General features: G+C 37.2%; 3 protein-coding genes across 3 annotated transcripts; 2 read left to right on the top strand and 1 right to left on the bottom strand.

Moving 5' to 3' along the window:
• Positions 1 to 3983: 3983 nt before the first annotated feature.
• Positions 3984 to 6841, top strand: LOC143539534 (putative pectate lyase 13). Its single transcript, XM_077032825.1, has 5 exons — positions 3984 to 4116; positions 5000 to 5351; positions 5440 to 5650; positions 6317 to 6385; positions 6456 to 6841. Exons 1-5 carry the CDS (start codon positions 3984 to 3986, stop codon positions 6678 to 6680), a joined length of 990 nt encoding a protein of 329 aa, XP_076888940.1. The 3' UTR covers positions 6681 to 6841.
• Positions 6842 to 8232: 1391 nt separating this feature from the next.
• LOC143539533 (ras-related protein RABE1c-like) lies at positions 8233 to 10107 on the top strand. Its single transcript, XM_077032824.1, has 8 exons — positions 8233 to 8315; positions 8405 to 8477; positions 8572 to 8672; positions 8751 to 8816; positions 8903 to 9000; positions 9090 to 9152; positions 9242 to 9334; positions 9984 to 10107. The coding sequence occupies exons 1-8, from the start codon at positions 8243 to 8245 to the stop codon at positions 10062 to 10064; spliced, it is 648 nt and encodes a 215-aa protein (XP_076888939.1). The 5' UTR covers positions 8233 to 8242; the 3' UTR covers positions 10065 to 10107.
• Positions 10108 to 11961: 1854 nt separating this feature from the next.
• Positions 11962 to 12443, bottom strand: LOC143539532 (histone H3.2-like). Its single transcript, XM_077032823.1, has one exon. The coding sequence runs from the start codon at positions 12399 to 12401 to the stop codon at positions 11991 to 11993; it is 411 nt and encodes a 136-aa protein (XP_076888938.1). The 5' UTR covers positions 12402 to 12443; the 3' UTR covers positions 11962 to 11990.
• Positions 12444 to 18327: the final 5884 nt, after the last annotated feature.

Below are 18327 nucleotides of genomic sequence, written 5' to 3'. Positions count from 1 at the left end.
CTTGGCTAAACACATACCATGGTCTGGATGACCTGGTGGCAAGGCAAATGATAAACAGTCAGCTTCGGTGTCGAACACTTAGTGATACTTGTTTTATAGGCTAGCTACCTATAGATATATAATTGACATAACACTATCTGGTAACGCAAAACGCTTAACGCAAAACGCTGTAACGCAAAACGCTGAACGCAAAACGCTGAACGCAAACGCTAAACGCTTTATTTTATATAAACTTGTGAACTCACCAACCTTGTGTTGACACTTTTAGTATGTTATTCTCAGGTAGCCGAGGCGGGAGCGCGGTATAGGATCATGCATTGCTCGAAAACACTTTTGTTATGCAAACTATTTTAAAACTGTTATCATTGGGTTTAAGTCGTCCTGCGTGACGCAACATTTATTTTTTTATGGTTTTTACGCTTCCGCACTTACTTTCAATTAAACGTTTTTATGGTTTGATTATAACTAATGATTCCGATCCTGTTAGTTCACACCCTCTGACGGTAAAACTCCGTTAGTGGATTTTGAGGGTGTGACATGTATGCTGGGGAGAGATTGGTCAGAAAGAGATTGGTAGTCTGGAAGTTGTGCAAGAAACCTCCTCGAAGTTTGATCAAATCAAGGCAAGGATGAAAGCTGCTCAAGATCGTCAAAAATCTTATGCCGATAAGCGACGACGACCGATCGAGTTTAACGTTGGCGACAACGTGATGCTTAAGGTCTCGCCGTGGAAAGGTATCATTCGTTTTAGAAAGAGAGGAAAGTTGAGTCCAAGGTATATTGGACCGTTTAAGATCATCGCTCGTGTAGGAGAAGTGGCGTATAAGCTCGATTTACCTGAAGAACTGGAAGGGATTCACTCTACCTTTCACGTTTCTCACCTAAGGAAGTGTCTTGCAGACAACACGTCGCACGTGCCGTTAATGGACATAGAAGTTGATGAGCGATTGAATTATGTTGAGCAGCCAGTCAAAATTGTTGACCGTAAGAATAAGCAACTTAGTCAAAAGGTATCCCCTTAGTTAAGGTAATCCGGAAACATCGCAAGGGATCCGATGCGACGTGGGAAACAGAGGAGGAGATGCGTAAGTTTTACCCGCAGTTGTTTATATAATAGATAGGTTTCGGGGACGAAACCTTTTTAAGAGGGAAAGACTTGTAACGTCCGACTTTTAAGAATAATAGATAAAGAAATATTTAAATAAAATTTGTTATTTAATCGTCGTATAATAATAAATAATAAATTAAAATGAGATATGGTAGGCTTAATGGATATGGACTTAATAATAATAAAATATGGACTTAGTGGATTAATGGGCCTAAGGTCCATGAGCTAAAGGTATAAATACCCCTTAAACCTTTCCTAAAACCCTAGATCTCATAATTTCATATCTTTCTATTTTTACCAACACACTCTAAAACACACACACAAATACTCTCTTCATTTCGGCTCCAAATCTGAGAAAGAAAGTAGTTGTTGGTGTTAGAGCATCATAACGAGTAAGAAATACACCAAGATTCGGTCTCGTACGAGAAACCGATTCAAACCGGTTCGTCTAAGGTACGTTTTATAACGACAAGTTTGTTCATTTAAGCTCGGTTTGTATGAGGGATTCAAGATCTAGCGAAAACGGGTCTTAAAAATCGATAAAGGTTCGAGCTTTATCCAAAACGAGCTAGATCTTGGTCGAAGTAATAAATATAATAATAATAATAGGAATATAGTAATGAAAATAATAGAAATAACAATAATAGTATAATAAATAATAATGATAGTAATACGTTGAAAAGTAGCAGCTCACGATAACATACATAATATTAATAATATAAGAAGCAAGCTGCACATGTGACAATAACAATATAATGGTGAGCTACATCAGTAGCTTGATCTTGGGGAATGATAATAGCATAATGAGAGTGATAGCATCTTTGAATAAAAGAAAAGGAGAAAAGGAAGATGACAGCAGCAAACAACAAGCATATATAAATGAAACCCTTCAAACTAGAAACATGATGGTAAGTTAGTAGAGTGGTTAATACCTAGGGATGAGAACCGGAGGTCCCGAGTTCGAATTCCAGCTTTCGTGTGACTTCTTTTTATGCGAAGAAGGCTATGCGAAACAGAGCTGAGGCCAAGCGAAGCGAACCGGGTTCATGCGATGTGAACTGAGCTATTCTTAGTTAATCCAAGATGAACCAACAAAATAAACTAACCAACCTCGTCACCCCCGTATAACCCGATATTTTTTTTTAGATAAATGATCCGTTAAAGCGAAGAAATATATATATATATATATACATACATATATATATATATATATATATACTGATTGGAGAAAATGAACGCAAAATAAAGATCGTCGTTAAATAAAGTTATTTCGTTAGATTTGTTAGCCCTAAACAAACGAGCCTAACTTATCAAGTACGCTAGATTAATAAATAACAAATTTAATTAATTATGTTAGTACGTGGTTAATTAATGAATATATGTGTTAAACAGTTAGCCGCACACAACTCAGGAAGGGAATTACTATAAACGGTGAATGTAACAGGATCCAGGTGAGTTCTAGCCCTTTTTTTGTGTTATGTTTTCGGGGCTGTGTGCATACTACGATGTGTTTGGAATTATACACTTAACTTAGATGGTAAGTGTATATTAAATATATGTTTGTGCATGAACGTGAATGTTATGGATTGATTAACTAGTATGCATGTAATGTTATATTAGTTATGATTGAAGGAATTTAGAAAGGAAATGTAATGAAGTTAAAATGATATGGTATGTTGAGGGCACCGGGCCCTATTAATAACCGAGGTATGTAGGGCACTGGACCCTTATAATATCCAAGGTAAGTAGAGCTGGACTCTGAGGAGATCCAAGGTATGAAGGATATCGGATCCTTATAAATTCCGAGGTATGTAGGGCACTGGACCCTTATAATATCCAAGGTAAGTGAGGACCGGATCTTTGTAGTATCCGAGGTATGTTGCTAGCAAGAAGTATGAAAGTATGAATGTATGTATGTATGTACGTATGTATGATTGAATGATAGACGAATGAGTAAATATCAATACGTATCTTCAGACGGTATTGGTAAGTAAGTGAATGTAATGTACGTTAATTAACTAGAACTCACTCAGCGTAGCTGACTTTTAGTATACATGCAGGCATGTAGAATGAGGCAAGTTGCTTGAGGGGGGACAGATAGCAATAAGAGGAAGACTGGCATCGCTATGAAGAAGACACCCATGTCGTTTACGTTTTATGTTTCAGACTTATGTTATGTTATTTTAAGACAAGATGTTTATGATATGTTTGAATGAATGATTTTTAATTCCGCGAAATGTTTTAATTAACTCTGATTTTACGAATTATGTGAATGAGTAAATCCAACCAGCGAGAAAGTAGGGCACCCGATCGGGGGGCCTTATAGGTTGGTATCAGAGATATAACAAACACGTATGAAGTACCAAAGTTCATGAAATAAACAATTAAAACAAGTAAAATAAACACGCGAACTATGTACAAATTGAGCGAACATCATCTAACGAAGCTTTAAAAGTAAGTCACACTCACAATCTTCATTCTCTTCTCTTATGGCCCATCATTCCACAAGCCCAATAAGGTACAATCGCTCATTTTGCACAATTTTTTTAGACAAAGTCTAAAAACATAACAAATTTATATGTCATACGTTATTTTCGAAAACTTGTATTAAGTCCCTATGAGCGAAAACCAGGAAACCAAATTGTTGGTAACCGTTCGGTTTTCAATATTTAACACCAAAAAAAAAAAAAAAAACATTGTGGCGCTTAGTCACTGTTTAACTTAAAAACCGTTAAAACCGGACCGTAGCCGCCCATCCAAGTGGCAACCGATTTTACCTGATGTTATAGCAAAGTGTCGGCTGAATTCAATTATTGCATGGGTGAGCAAAAAATGACAAATCCTGTGTTGGTTGGTTGTAACCATAATTCCCTGAATGGCAGCTTTATCAGTGCCTTACTCTCATGTCGACTGTAGCTTGCGAGCACTCGCCGGTCAAGCAGAGGGATTCGGTCACTTCACCGTCGGTGGACATCACGGGGCGCTTTATCATGTCACAACGCTATTAGGTCAGTCAGTCAGTCTAATGCTCGATTCTAGTTATCGATTTGTTAAATAGTTAGGGTTTGGTGATGTCATGTGTACGATTTCTTAATTGATTGATTGATACCGGAAATTGATGTTTGTGTTGAGGATGGAAGTCCAATCTTTTGTCAATTTTACAATAAATTGACAGGGAATTAATATGTATACATAGAGGTATATAGGATTATTATAAAAGACTAAATTTTGTCGATATCTTAGGGGGTGTTTGGCCTAGCTTATTTAACCATGCTTATAGCTTTTTTAGCCTTTTTTTTACAAAATAAGCTTCATTTGGTGTTTGTTTTAGCTTTTTAAGGTTATGCTTATAAGCTTATAAGCTTAGAAATGTTTGCTCCATACATACAAATGTCCAGGGGATTTTGTCCGAAAATATGACCCCCCCCCTCCCCCACGAGGTTTTTGCCCAAAAATTTGAGCTCGGCCCCCCATGCATTTTTGTCCAAGCTTTGCCATTGCAAATGTCTTTGTTGTGTATGTGAAATGCCATTAAACTAATTTGTTCATAAGCTTTTTTGTTCATTTTTTAACTAATTGCGGACACATGTGCATACTATGTGTAGGACATACACATGCATAGGTTTTACAAATAAACGATTCTTTTTTTTTACAGTATTAGAACTTAGATGAGATGAATAAATGTTGCATTTCATCCATTTTCTTGCATTATAAAATTTTTAAAATTGAAAACATGAATGATTTGTTTTGTTCTTTTGGTTCTCACAAAAAACTGGCTTATGCGTAGAACTCTTCCTGCATGCATACACACACACGTATGCATATATTTACAGATAGTTCATAGGAGTGCGTTCAATAAAAATGCAGTTTTAAGTTTTGTCTCTGCTGCAGATGACGGGCCTGGATCACTACGGGCCGGATGCCGAAGGAAAGAACCTCTGTGGATTGTTTTTGAAGTTTCTGGTACCATTGAGCTTTCATCTCATTTGAGCATTTCATCTTACAAGACCATTGATGGGAGGGGGCAACGGATTAAGCTAACGGGCAAGGGACTTAGGCTAAAAGAATGTGAACATGTGATCATATGCAACTTAGAGTTTGAAGGCGGTAGAGGACATGATGTAGACGCCATTCAAATCAAGCCCAATTCAAAACACATATGGGTCGATCGTTGTAGCCTCAAAGATTATGCAGACGGGTTGATTGATATTACCCGCGAAAGCACAAATATCACCATTTCGCGGTAACTAATTACTATAGGGTGGTGTTTAGCAACAGTTACAACTGATACTGTTTGGATAGTTATTTGACCTTCTTGTTATGTCATTCAGGTGTCACTTTTCAAACCATGACAAAACAATACTAATTGGAGGTGACGCTTCCAACTGTGGTGATAGATGTATGTGTGTAACTATTCACCATTGTTTCTTTGATGGGACCCGTCAACGGCATCCACGAGTCAGGTTTGCTAGAGTGCACCTGTATAACAATTACACCAGTAATTGGGGCATTTGTGCTGTGTGTGCCAGTGTTGAATCGCAGGTCAAATTGCTGCTCAAAAATTGTAAATCATGTTTTCTATATCTGTTCTTAGTAGGGTGTGCATTAAACTGAAAAACCAATCTGTAACCGAATTAACCGAATCCAAACAAAACCGACTGTCGGTATTATGTATTCATAAAAACCAAATTTCCGGTCCCGTTTGGTTTAAAATGTAATTAAAATTGAAAAAACTGAATTGAACCGAATTTGTGGATTTTTCTTTTTAGGTTTGAATGCTAAGTAATTTTTAATAATTTAATAAATAGTGTAACCCAAATATATTAGCCAGAGCATATAATAATCAATTAATTATTAACTAGCAAAAAGGTTTAGCCCAAAGTTTTAGATCCAAATTCATTATTTTGGGCCCCTTTTTTCGTCAAAAAAATTTCATGCCCAAATGACAAATGGTAAAACCAAAAAATCGAAACTGAACCGAAGCTAACCCAAAACGAAAACCAATAAACCCAAACAGAACAGTTTTTACAAACTCAAAAACCGAATTTTCGGTTTTTGGTTCGGTTTGAGCCTACAACCGACCCATGCACACCCCTAGTTCTTAAAGCACATATGTAATTAACTAATTATGATATAATTTATTGATTAAGATATTCCTAGTAGAGCACATATGTTATTAACTAATTATGATATAACTTACTGATTCAGATATACTCACAATGCAACATATACGAAGCGGGTCAAAAGAAGGTGGCGTTTAAATATCTTACTGAGAAGGTAACTTAATATTCTCATGATATTTTTACATTTGTGCATAATTATTATAAGATTGTATTATGTTGAGTAGGCAGCTGACAAAGAGGAACCCTGCACGGGCTGCATTATATCTGAGGGTGATTTGTTTATTGATGGTACTCAATCGGGCTTATTGGAACCAACCGCAACAAGTGGCCCGTTTCATCCAAGCCAATATTACCAGATATGGACGGTTGCACCTGCAACAAAGGAGCTCAGACATAAACTCCAGCATTGTACAGGGTGGCAAGACGTTCCACGCCCACCTGGCCTTTAACCAGATTCATGATTTTTGGGTGCCTATAAATATGTTGTGTCAGAAGTGCATATTGTTGTTATTTACTCATGTGACTGATTCTATGAAGAAAGAGTGTTAATATTTAAACATAATAAGCTTTGTGCTTTGGTTTGTCTAGCATCCAAGACATGTATTTTGTGTATTTTTTTGATATCTTTTTATGTGTTTATGTTCTCATGGCATATATCTAGACAGTTAAATCTGGTCGTTTGAGTGCGTGTCTCATGGCCGAGAACATAGAAAAATCCATATAGTCTATTTCAAATGTAGTTTCGTGTTATTCAAGGATTCTTTTAGTGGCGTTCAGTATTCAAATTAGATTAAAAACCGCAAAACTGAAGCTGGTTTCAAATTTGGTTTTAAAATTTTGAATCAGGTTTGCAAACTATTCAAAATTTGGATCTTGTCTTAGAAACAAAAGAGGTATTTTTAAGAACGCTTACATGAGAAAGTTTGTCGTCTGAAGGCTGAAGCGTGACCTCTTCTCTTATACCACGTGTCAATAGTCGTTAACATGGCCTTCCATTTTTCCATTATGTCTCCCATTCGGAAAAGACCGCCATCACATTGGCCTGCTCCAATCACATTCCTTGATTCCAAGTCCCGAACAACAAAGAAGTCAGGGGAAAACGTCAAGGCTCACAAAGATCACCCGCTAATCGGTGAACAGACAATAAGGTGCCTTTAAAATTCGGAACATGTTCACCCCCCACGGCCAAGTCAACAATCCAGTCACGACTCGTATGAGATTTTCCTCCCACGCTGGTAATTCGTGTCGTTTTACTATTGTTGTTGACAAGATGTTTTAGAAAACATTGTATTGATCTTCACTATGTTCCGGAATAGAGCTAGAACGATTGATGCCGGCCATGGCCTTTTAAGATAACTAGGTAACAAACCTGCCACGTGGCGAGACACCAATTCAATTGGTATCGGTTAAGTTCGTTACAACACCAAAACTAAATAAAAATTAAGTTTCTAAACATCCAAAAGAGCATTCGGACACATACAACTTATAATCAAAGTGACATGAATTTGGTCGCCATCGATTAGGTTCATACCGGTTTGATAAACTAATAGACACCCAAAATAGTATGAACTAAGTTTTTTTTCCTACCCAAAATTAATAATTTCACAAAAGGATTCAATACAATAGAGAGGCGGGTAAGCGGACAACAAGCTGCGTCGCAAGCCCTTTTGACAAATTTGATCCTACTGAATACAAGGTTGCGGTTCTTCGGTGTCGATATGTTACTGTACATGAGACGCTGAACTCTTTTTTAGAAACGTAACAGCATCTTGAGCAATGGAGCAAAATGTATTAAAAGCAAAATGAATGAAATGTTAATTTTCGGAACAAGCTTTCTCGTTAATTATATTTAAAAAAAATAAAACATTTCTTATGTATAAATAAATCTGTTACTAAAATAGTTTTTTTCTTTCAATTTTGTGTTTGATTTTCCCCCAAATTTGATACTCAGAGAAACAAGATTACAAGTTGGAAGCTCCCTTAGGGTTTGTTCTTGTCCAATTTGATCCACATGGCCGCTCCACCAGCTAGACCTCGAGCGGATTACGATTACCTCATCAAGCTCCTCTTAATCGGCGACAGCGGTACGTAGATCTCAATTTTCGCCATTGAATTTGCTTCTGATTTTGAATTAGGTTGTGTATTTTTTATTATTATTATTATTATTCTGCAGGTGTTGGCAAAAGTTGTCTTCTTTTACGTTTCTCAGATGGATCATTCACCACTAGCTTCATTACAACCATAGGGTTCGTATGTTTGTTCAGTTATCTTTCTATTGCTTTATTAATTCTCACAGGGTATGCTCATAATTAATTAATACTTTGGTTTTTACTTGTATAGTATTGATTTTAAGATAAGGACCATTGAGCTTGATGGAAAACGAATCAAACTGCAAATCTGGGACACTGCTGGTCAAGAGCGATTCCGAACAATCACAACCGGTAGCTGTTTATTTATACAATTTTTGAAGTTAGTATTTTTATCAACTTTTTTATTAATGTTGAGTTGATGTTGTGCAGCGTATTATCGTGGGGCCATGGGTATTCTGCTGGTGTATGATGTGACCGATGAATCATCGTTCAACAGTAATTGCTTATAACTCTTTAGTTGCTTATGTTATTGGTTAAAAGAGAATGTTGCATCTTAATATTATGATTTGTATGCTTCCCAGACATAAGGAATTGGATTCGTAACATAGAGCAACATGCGTCTGATAATGTAAACAAGATACTGGTTGGGAACAAAGCTGACATGGACGAAAGCAAACGGGTCCCTGCTTTTTCTAGATTTTTTAAATTATGATTTGTTTATGGTTTATATATACACACGTGCTGACTTGGCGAAATCAAACTGTTTAGGCTGTTCCTACATCAAAGGGGCAGGCACTTGCTGATGAATATGGAATCAAATTCTTTGAAACTGTAAGTCAAACTTCTGTTGCTGGTCAAACATTATTGTTGCAAGATTAATTTGCTACTTAAATTAATATTATTATTCGAATTTCAAACAGAGTGCGAAAACAAATATGAATGTGGAAGAGGTTTTCTTCTCGATAGGTCGGGATATAAAACAAAGACTTTCTGAAAGTGACACAAAGGCGGAGGTAAACGTATGTTTTTAATGCTTACAATCTTCTAAATCCTTTTGTTCAAATGATTTAGATTAGGCTTGTAAACGAGCCTAATGATCGAACACGAAAAACTAAATGAACAGGGTTCTCTAGTTCGTTTCATTTGTTAAGATAATGAGCATGTTCGTGTTTGTTATGTTCGCTCGTTAACATTATAAATAAACAGTTCACAAACGACCATAATTGAACATAGATGAACGGACATAAGGGAGCTGAAACCGATTAAAAGTAATGTGAAGAACAATTTGTTTGGCCTAAAAGTTTATTAAATCTAGACTAAGTCGTTATGGGCAAAAAAATTTTAATGAGTATATTAACGAACTTAAACACACGTAAACTAACGAACATACATGAATGTAAATGAATGGACATAAAGAATTTAAAGGAACGGACATAAATGAATGAACGAGACATGTGTCCATGTTCTTGCATTCGTTTACAGGCCTAATTTAGATTTACACACTACAAAAGTTATTTGCACATTACAAAAGTTATTTGCTGGTTAACCTAGTTTGTTTCAACCCACATAGAAATTGGCTCGTTTCAAGCAAACCAGTTTGACTCGTTACTCAACGTGGCCATCTTGTTCCGTTTTAACCATTTTGATGCTATCTAATTGCAGCCTCAGACAATTAAGATTAACAAACCAGACCAGGCAGCAGGAGGTTCAGAAGGTGGTAAGAAATCTGGATGCTGTGGATAAAAAGCATGACTTTCATTGAAAGATATCTACAGGGTAGTTATGTCACCATTAAGATTTTCGTGTACTTTTCTCATTGTTTCAAATTTGGTTTACAAAGTTATGTTTTTAAAGTTGTTCCTGTTACGAGAAATTGATTTATATATCTTTCTTGCTCTATTGTTTCTAATTACCGTGTGGACTTATAAAGAAAACGAAGTTTAACTGTTTGATGTATTGGAAAAGTTATAAAAGAAAGAAAAACTGGGAAAAAGATGATCAGAAATTATTATCAATAGTTGTGGGGTGAAAAGATCTCAATAATTTGTGAAATAATGTAAAAGCATCAAGTTTGTAATTGTTTTTCATGCTGAGAAAGTGCTTGTCATTTCACTTCGATTGCTTCATTTTGATAATGATTTTGGCTAGCAAAGTGCAATGGTCCCTCTTTGTGTTGCAGAGGGGGCGAAACATGCAAGTTGAAAGGATTAGATAACAGCCTAACGGGTCAGTAGGAATGGGATATGCAGGCTTGACTAAAGCTTTTTGTCCCAAAAACTTGAAAAGAAGTTCACGACCCGTGGGCCTTCTCCCTCCACGCGGCATTGCTCCTTCAGGCTTTCGCCCATTGCGGAAAATTCCCCACTGCTGCCTCCCGTAGGAGTCTGGGTCACAGCCAGTCTTAGTTTTGCTTCCAACTACCGATGGGGGAGAGCTCCTTACTCTTTATCCTCATCTTCGGTCAAGCTAACGGGGCCTTACTTATTCAGGGAGGAGAGTGGAGAATATGCAAGCATGATAACTTATATGTTGTTCTATATCTCCATGAACTGTTTTATAAGCAACTAGTGTGTTTTGTATGATTGCATTATTAGCTAGAAAAAATATACAACCACTATGATGTCTAAAGCTTTTTGTTCCAAATTTAACCCGAAATCTGATTTTCAGAAACATACAAAAGTTGAAAATGTTACAAAAGTTCCAATTTTTAAAGAAATGGTGCCGGTGAAACTGATTTAAAAGATATGAACATTGAGATCTGACAATAAACTAAGGGATAATGACAAAAATGTCCATGTTAAAGGGTGTTTGGTTGAGCTTTAAAAAGTGTTTTTTTGCTTATTTGCATTTTGTAAAGCAAAATTAACTTTTAAAAAAGCTTCAATTTGAAGCTTTTAGAGAAACTTTCCTAAACATATTTTGCTTTTCAACAAACAGACAAACAAATAAGTAAGTTTAAAAGTTCACCCAAACACCCCCTTCATGTGAATCTTCAAAATGCTCATACATATCTCACCGGTTCTATTATGTCCAGCTCAAAACCAATCTGACCGCCCTTTTTCTTACCCAATGATCGAGCATTCGAGCAACACTTGTCAAGAATGTTTCCCATCGGCGCTTTGTATTCTGACCCGCCCAACAAAAATGTTTCACGCAAAGCATGGTTTTTCAAATCTAAGTGCCGGGTTGATTATCTAGGCGTTGGGTGGATTTTTGAAATTCAGGCAGCTACTAGATTAATCCAGCAAGCAACTCTTTAATAAGATCCTTCGAGTAACCATGTTTTTTACAGGTTTAAGACAACTACCTAGCAATACATAGGGCAACCTCAAATATTTTGATACCTTTCATACCCTCTTATCCCCAACTCCTCAGGGCAAGTCTCATTTAACATTAAAAGATCAAAATTTAAATTAATAATAAAAAAATCTAAATCTAATCAAAGATTTTAATTAGGTAAACAATAACAGCTTCAAAATTCATAATAATAACAGGAATAACTCAAATATTACTGAAAACCAAACAATAAAACGTAAACAGCCTAAAGATAATTCATTACTCAGAACCAGATTTCATTCTTCATTAATCATAACTTCATTACATACATTCAGAACTTGAGATAATACCAAAACAGCAAACACACAATAACCCAAACCTAACATCAAAACCCTAAGCCCTCTCACCACGGATCCTCCTGGCAAGCTGCATATCCTTGGGCATAATCGTAACCCTCTTCGCATGAATTGCACACAAATTCGTATCCTCAAACAACCCAACCAAATACGCCTCAGACGCCTCTTGTAAAGCCGCAACAGCCGAGCTCTGGAACCGCAAATCAGTCTTGAAATCCTGCGCAATTTCCCTCACAAGCCTCTGGAACGGAAGCTTGCGGATCAAAAGCTCAGTGCTCTTCTGGTACTTCCTGATCTCCCTCAACGCCACGGTTCCAGGCCTGAACCTGTGCGGCTTCTTCACGCCGCCGGTGGCTGGAGCTGACTTCCGTGCGGCCTTGGTGGCTAGCTGCTTCCTTGGAGCCTTGCCTCCAGTGGACTTCCTTGCGGTTTGCTTGGTACGAGCCATTGATTTGATTACAGAGGATGGATTAGTAAGAAATTGAGTGAATTGAATATTTGTGATGTGTGGCGTGTATTTGTAGGGTAGAATTTGGGGGAATTGGCGGTAAAAGTTGAAAATTTGAAATGAATTTGGGTGTGGATGGTGATCTGGGTGAAGTGGATTCAGCCAATGGGGTGTTAGTATGCATGAGGGGAAATCTGGGCCGTTGGATGGATGATGGTCTTTATATGGAGATTTGGGTTTTGGAGTTGGTGCATTTGGCAGCAAAAGGTTTACAATTTATGTTTTTTCATAAAATAGTAATTTTATTGTTAAAATTTGCAGGCTTATTTATAAATGTTAATAAGTTTATATGTTTTATAATTATAATTAACTAGTAGTTTACCTGTTCGGTGGACGAGAACATCAATGTGGGAGTGTGACTAATGCATTTTCAGTAACATGAAAGTGCAAAATGCATGTTTGGATGAGATACTGAGGTAATAGGAAACAGTAAGAAAACCCTATCTATTGGTGAATATATCTTGATGCAGCCATGGTCGTAGGCGTAGCCCATTCCCATGGCGACACCATGTTCCAAAGTTGAGGAGGTTTAGCTGCATAGGCGGTGGCCGGGTAGTTTAATGTAATAGTGGCTAACCTCTCCTTCTATTCTAAACGGAGCAGTTTATTGCTAATTAATCATCGTTAAATACATAAGTTAAAACTTACAATTTACATTATTTGGGTTATTAGAAAATTGAAATGGAAAACTACACATGACGAAATACACAGTTGTAGATCTAAGCCTAGTATCACCTGCTTCAAATCACACAAGAGCACTCATTAGAGGTGAACAAAATACATGGTTCCTACCTGTACCCGACCGCAGGTTTTACCTGGTATTGGGTTTCTCCCTATACGTGTACCTGGAACCGGACCGGCCGGAACCGGTTCCACCTTTACCCCGTCAAAACCCGACCTTACCCGAAACCCGAAAAAAACCTGGTCAATTGTCCAACACCATAGTTTCCAACACAAGACTACTTGATAATATGTTTTGATCAATTCTTCTTTTAACTTTCCATGCAAAATACGTAAACTCCTAAAGTTTTCTCAACCAATTGCCCAGGTGGGATTAAATGAACAACCTGACTATGTAATTTCTACAAAAATTGAACAGGTGAAAACAAATTGATCTAGCGAAAATTCAGTTATATGATCCACATTCCTTAACTTCAAATCAGGCACATATTCACATTCCACGCACCATAACTTCAGCGTAAAGTATTCAACGTTACAATTCGCAGCATAGCGAATCTAACTATGGATATGAGATTCAAACTGACGATAGTAAAAGGTATCCAGTATAAATTTCTTGAGCTTCACTTGGCGATGCTGAGTTAGAGTTATATCGATGAAAGAAAGAAATTGGGGCTCACGTCGTCGTCTTCGTGTACAAAAGGAATTGTAGTCCAAGCTTGTACGAAACTGAGACTATGAACCAAAGTCTAAACATGCATCCATCGTTTGGAGAGCGCACCTGTTCTAACGACGTATTTAGTTTTGGATAAACGAGAAAGGATTTCAACAAGCAACCAAGTAACCCACTTATTTGATCTTCATCTTCTAGAATCCGATGCCGTAGGTGTTGATTTTGCCCTTTTTCTACCATTCCTAACGCCCCGGGCCAAAATTCACAAATTTAGGCTTAAAAGTAATCATTCTTATACGAAGAATTTAGGGTTTAGTTTCAATATTTAAGTACAACCCGGTATTTATAAGTTTTAGTACGTATCTGTTTTTCTTAGATTTGAATACATAATTAACTACGGAGTCGTTTGGTTGTTTCTTAATGGTCATTAAAAGGCTACCTCTTAATGACTCATATACTCTTGAAGGTTAAGAGGTAGCCTTAAGTTTGAATGGTTAAGAGGTTGTCTCTTAACCATTAAGAGGTTATCAACCGTATTAAGAGACTACCGAACAGCTCTTGAACCAACAGAATTTAGCTAAATGCGAAAATTATAATAAGGTACTAGTGGGGTTTGGGCTCATTGGCAATTACAAAATCTTTAAAACACATATGGTTTGGAGATTTTGGATTCAAGTTTTACATACGAGAAGGATAAAAAATTTGTCGTTTTCATTCAAAGAAAGATGAAATTAACAATAACCAAATACGAGCTTCGTTATTCGTGGATTTTTATTATTCTTTTGAATTGATTTTAATTTTTGGTGTGTGATCGGTGTTGAAGGTACCGATCAAAACTGGTAACTAGCCGATCAACCGTTGCTTCGGCCTCCGAAGCCCGACCAGCCGATGCTCCCTCTTCCACTTCTACCTGTTACAATTTAGATATTGTCAACTAATTTGTCATAAAATATGTATGGGTTAATTCTGTAACACCCCGACCGATGGCGGATTATACATCGGGGCGCCACGTATTGTTTCATTACTCGTGACACTATTTGGGTGTCTATATTTAATAAATACATTTCATTGCGCACGCGCAGAACACGACATAAAGTAACATAAATCATATCATAACTTAAAATATTCAAATAACATAAATTGTCTTGTTACATTTAATCTAGGTCCAAAGAAAAAGAAAACATCCTACGTGTCCTTGAGATTCCCAAAAGCAGCTACAGCAAACCTGAACATGTGTTAAAATAAAACGTCAACACTTGCGTGTCGGTGAGAAATCAAGTTTAATAGATATAAATAGATAATACAAACACTGCGCGCAACATGTGCTTAACTGGGGTTTAACATAGGGTGTAATCAGATTGTGATCAAGCCTTAGATCATAGCTCTCATAGTTCAATCCGTGCTCCCAATTGAGCACAAAAACGAGAAATCATACGTGCATGTGTAATAAAACAAGAAAACCGTAAACGATAGGTCTCCCGTGTTCATCTAATGGATCCATGAAAACTTCGGAATAGGCCGTCAAAGCGGTTAATGAGTCACACATACAAATAAACAGCCAAGTAAACGTCCATAACACATGGGGTTTTGCGCACATAAAGTTCATAAACAAGTTTAAGACTCAAGTTGTACGAACACATGAACATCCCAAAACGTTAAAAATAAAAGGGGATTAAGTACGAGATTACTCACCTGAAAAAGGTGTGTTGAAAGATAATGCAATAACCAACTTTTAAACAAGCACAAGTTAACCTATAAATAAGAGGTTATTGGTTTAACGATTGGTTTTTATGTCTTGAATATATGCAGTAAGTATCGATTTTTGTTAGTTAAACAAATTAAAACAATATATATATATATATATTTATATTTACCGAGATTCCGGGCAGAACAGAAGAGAAGATGGGGGCAAGGAGAGGAGTGGCGGATCTTCGGCAGAGAGCAAAGGGAGAAAGATTTAGAGTGTTTAAGTGTAGTGTGTGTAGTGTTAAAAGAAAATAGTTTAATTTATAGGAAAACCCTAGGGAACACAATCCCTTAAAAGGAGGAAAAGATCTTATCAAATCAAGCAAAAGATATTAAAAAGCACAAGAATCCAAAAGCAAAAGATATTAAAAGATATGCCGGCAGCTGCAGGGGATGGGGAAAAGCTGACAGGTTACAGGTCAAAGCATGGGAGGTGTCAGATAAAACACTGCTCAAGACATGCAAAACAAGATTTCAAAAGATTATGTCAGTCACTTTTTCTGTCAACCAATAGGATGGGTGCGCATGCTGCGCCGAAAGTGGCTTTTCGGACAGATGTCGGGACTGACCTAAAGAGCTCAAAAGATAAGATATCTCAAAAGAATACAGGCTGACCTAAACTGAAGAAAAGTCTTAAGGTCTAGCGCGAGAAGACTCGAGCGCGCGCGCGAGGGCGAAGGCAGACAGAGGAAAATCCTTAGCGCGCCGCGGGAAGAACTACCATTCTTAGCGCGCTTCTTAGCGCGCCGCGGGAAGAACTACAATCCTTAGCGCGCCGCGGGAAGAACTACCATTCTTAGCGCGCCGCGGGAAGAACTACCATTCTTAGCGCGTCGCGGGAACAGTTCGCCTCGCGTATCGCAGGAACAGCCGGTCTTCACGCAGGCTTCCTTGTAAGGAGTCTGGCGCGTGGAGCTGCGCAGACATCCTTAGGCGGGAAGAACCAAAGGACAAGCAAAGACTTAAGAGAAAAGGGGTTCAGGCTTAAGGGTTAAGCAGAGGGGCGGGACGGCGACAAGAGAGAAAAAGAGGCGGGACGGCGACAAGAGAGAAAAAGAGGCGGGACGGCGACAAGAGAGAGAAAGAGGCGGGACGGCGACAAGAGAGAGAAAGAGGCGGGACGGCGACAAGAGAGAGAAGAGGCGGGACGACGGAAAGGAAATATTATTATTAGTAAGTAATATGAAAATATATATATAATTTATTTAATGTTAAATTTACAAAGATTAACAATCAAATTTTAAATCATAAAAAGAATCGGATTCGAAAACGGGTACCTGGGTCGGGTCGGATTGGGCAGTTGTCACAAATTCCTTGCAATTAGATTTTCTAAATTTGATATATCTAAGTAGTAACATTTTCTTTGATGCACCCGAACGATTTTTGTAATGAAGAAAGGGGGTTGATGTGTAGGTGAAATAATGTGCTTTTAGGGTATAATATTGTGTGTTTTAGCTGCTTATATCTATCGAACACATTTACTTTGATTGATTTCATGATTACAGGTGCTCATAGCTTAAAGGAATTAATTTGGAGCATTCAAAACGATGGAGAATCGAGTTACGGATAAAAGGAAGCAAACCAGGGGGCAGAACATCTTACAAGTTGCAAGAAAATGAAAAATAAAACATGGTTGGTCGTAAGCTAAGGCCATGTCGTAGTTAATGGCCCTGGCAGACGTAGATCAGATCCATAAGGCACAATGTGGAAGCCGTAAACAAGAATTGACAACCGTGAGCTACAGTTGGGTCGTAGCTTACGACCCTCAAGATGCATAGTCGTTTTTTTGACGAATTTGGAAGGTATTTAACGTCCGTTTTCACCCCAGGCCGTATCGTCTTCGTATCTTAGCCACCAATGACGATTTGGGAGCCATTCTCCACCATCTTAAACCTTTCAATCATAAAATTCATCCATGGATTCAAGATTCCAACAAACAATTCGTAACCACTTATGGTGTAGAGTTTGCATATGAATTGAATATTTTATTATTGTACTAGTATTGGGATTTAGTTTTGATTAATCTTGAATTTTTATGCTTGTTTGAATTGGTTAAACAATTGTTTTTATGGAATTTACGTTTATCATTAATTAGTTGGTCAGTGTTCATCAACATTTAGGTTTAAGTTTTTATTATAATTGAACCATTTAGCATTAATTATTGATAGATGCTATGTTTTATATTAACAAACTGGTAAATTATGTAGACCACGTTCAGTTGTGTCAATTGTTATGTGAATAATCATAACCAAACTAATGTGCATAGTAACTATTTTTCTATTTTAATAAACGAACTATGTCTATGTGATTCCCCAATTAGTGTAAGTATGGTTAGTCAGTTCATTGCATTACCTGAACTTGAAGTGTCGTCACTGTTTTCTCAAATTGTTTTACAACCAAATCTTTAAAACTGTTTGACATCGTCTGTTCGCTTTAGATGATTAGATTAAATAAAACACGAGTTTAAACTGCACTTTCTATTGATTTACTGTGGAGACGACCTTACTTACCCGCACTATCTATAGGTATTTAAGCTTTCTAAATGCTTGTTTTTTATTAGAACGCGACATCTACATCAATGGTGTATTTCGGGTGATACTATGACCTTTTATTACACTTTAAAGGAAAATGGTAAATTTGCAAAATTTGATGAAACGTGTGACCTTGCTCGAGCATGCTATATCTAGATTAAAGCATTGCCATTTTTAATAAGTTTTGAAATGGACGGATCGTGTTGAGTTGCAATCATTTTTTTCTTTCATTTATAAA

This window comes from Bidens hawaiensis, unplaced genomic scaffold, assembly GCF_021521415.1.
Source record: "Bidens hawaiensis isolate Kalapana, Puna unplaced genomic scaffold, B.hawaiensis_p1.1 tig00011901_1, whole genome shotgun sequence".
Taxonomy (NCBI): domain Eukaryota; kingdom Viridiplantae; phylum Streptophyta; class Magnoliopsida; order Asterales; family Asteraceae; genus Bidens; species Bidens hawaiensis.
The sequence above is the reverse complement of the archived record's forward strand: the minus strand, read 5'-3'. Positions and strand labels throughout refer to the sequence as shown.

Bases quoted from the DNA above. Each gene is read 5' to 3' on its own strand.
- LOC143539534 (XM_077032825.1), top strand. From the start codon at position 3,984: ATGGCAGCTTTATCAGTGCCTTACTCTCATGTCGACTGTAGCTTGCGA. The intron at 4,117-4,999 runs GTCAGTCAGTCA...TCTCTGCTGCAG, and splicing joins TCATGTCACAACGCTATTAG to ATGACGGGCCTGGATCACTA. The intron at 5,352-5,439 runs GTAACTAATTAC...TATGTCATTCAG, and splicing joins ACAAATATCACCATTTCGCG to GTGTCACTTTTCAAACCATG.
- LOC143539533 (XM_077032824.1), top strand. From the start codon at position 8,243: ATGGCCGCTCCACCAGCTAGACCTCGAGCGGATTACGATTACCTCATC. The intron at 9,001-9,089 runs GTCCCTGCTTTT...CAAACTGTTTAG, and splicing joins ACATGGACGAAAGCAAACGG to GCTGTTCCTACATCAAAGGG. The intron at 9,335-9,983 runs GTAAACGTATGT...ATCTAATTGCAG, and splicing joins AAAGTGACACAAAGGCGGAG to CCTCAGACAATTAAGATTAA.
- LOC143539532 (XM_077032823.1), bottom strand. From the start codon at position 12,401: ATGGCTCGTACCAAGCAAACCGCAAGGAAGTCCACTGGAGGCAAGGCT.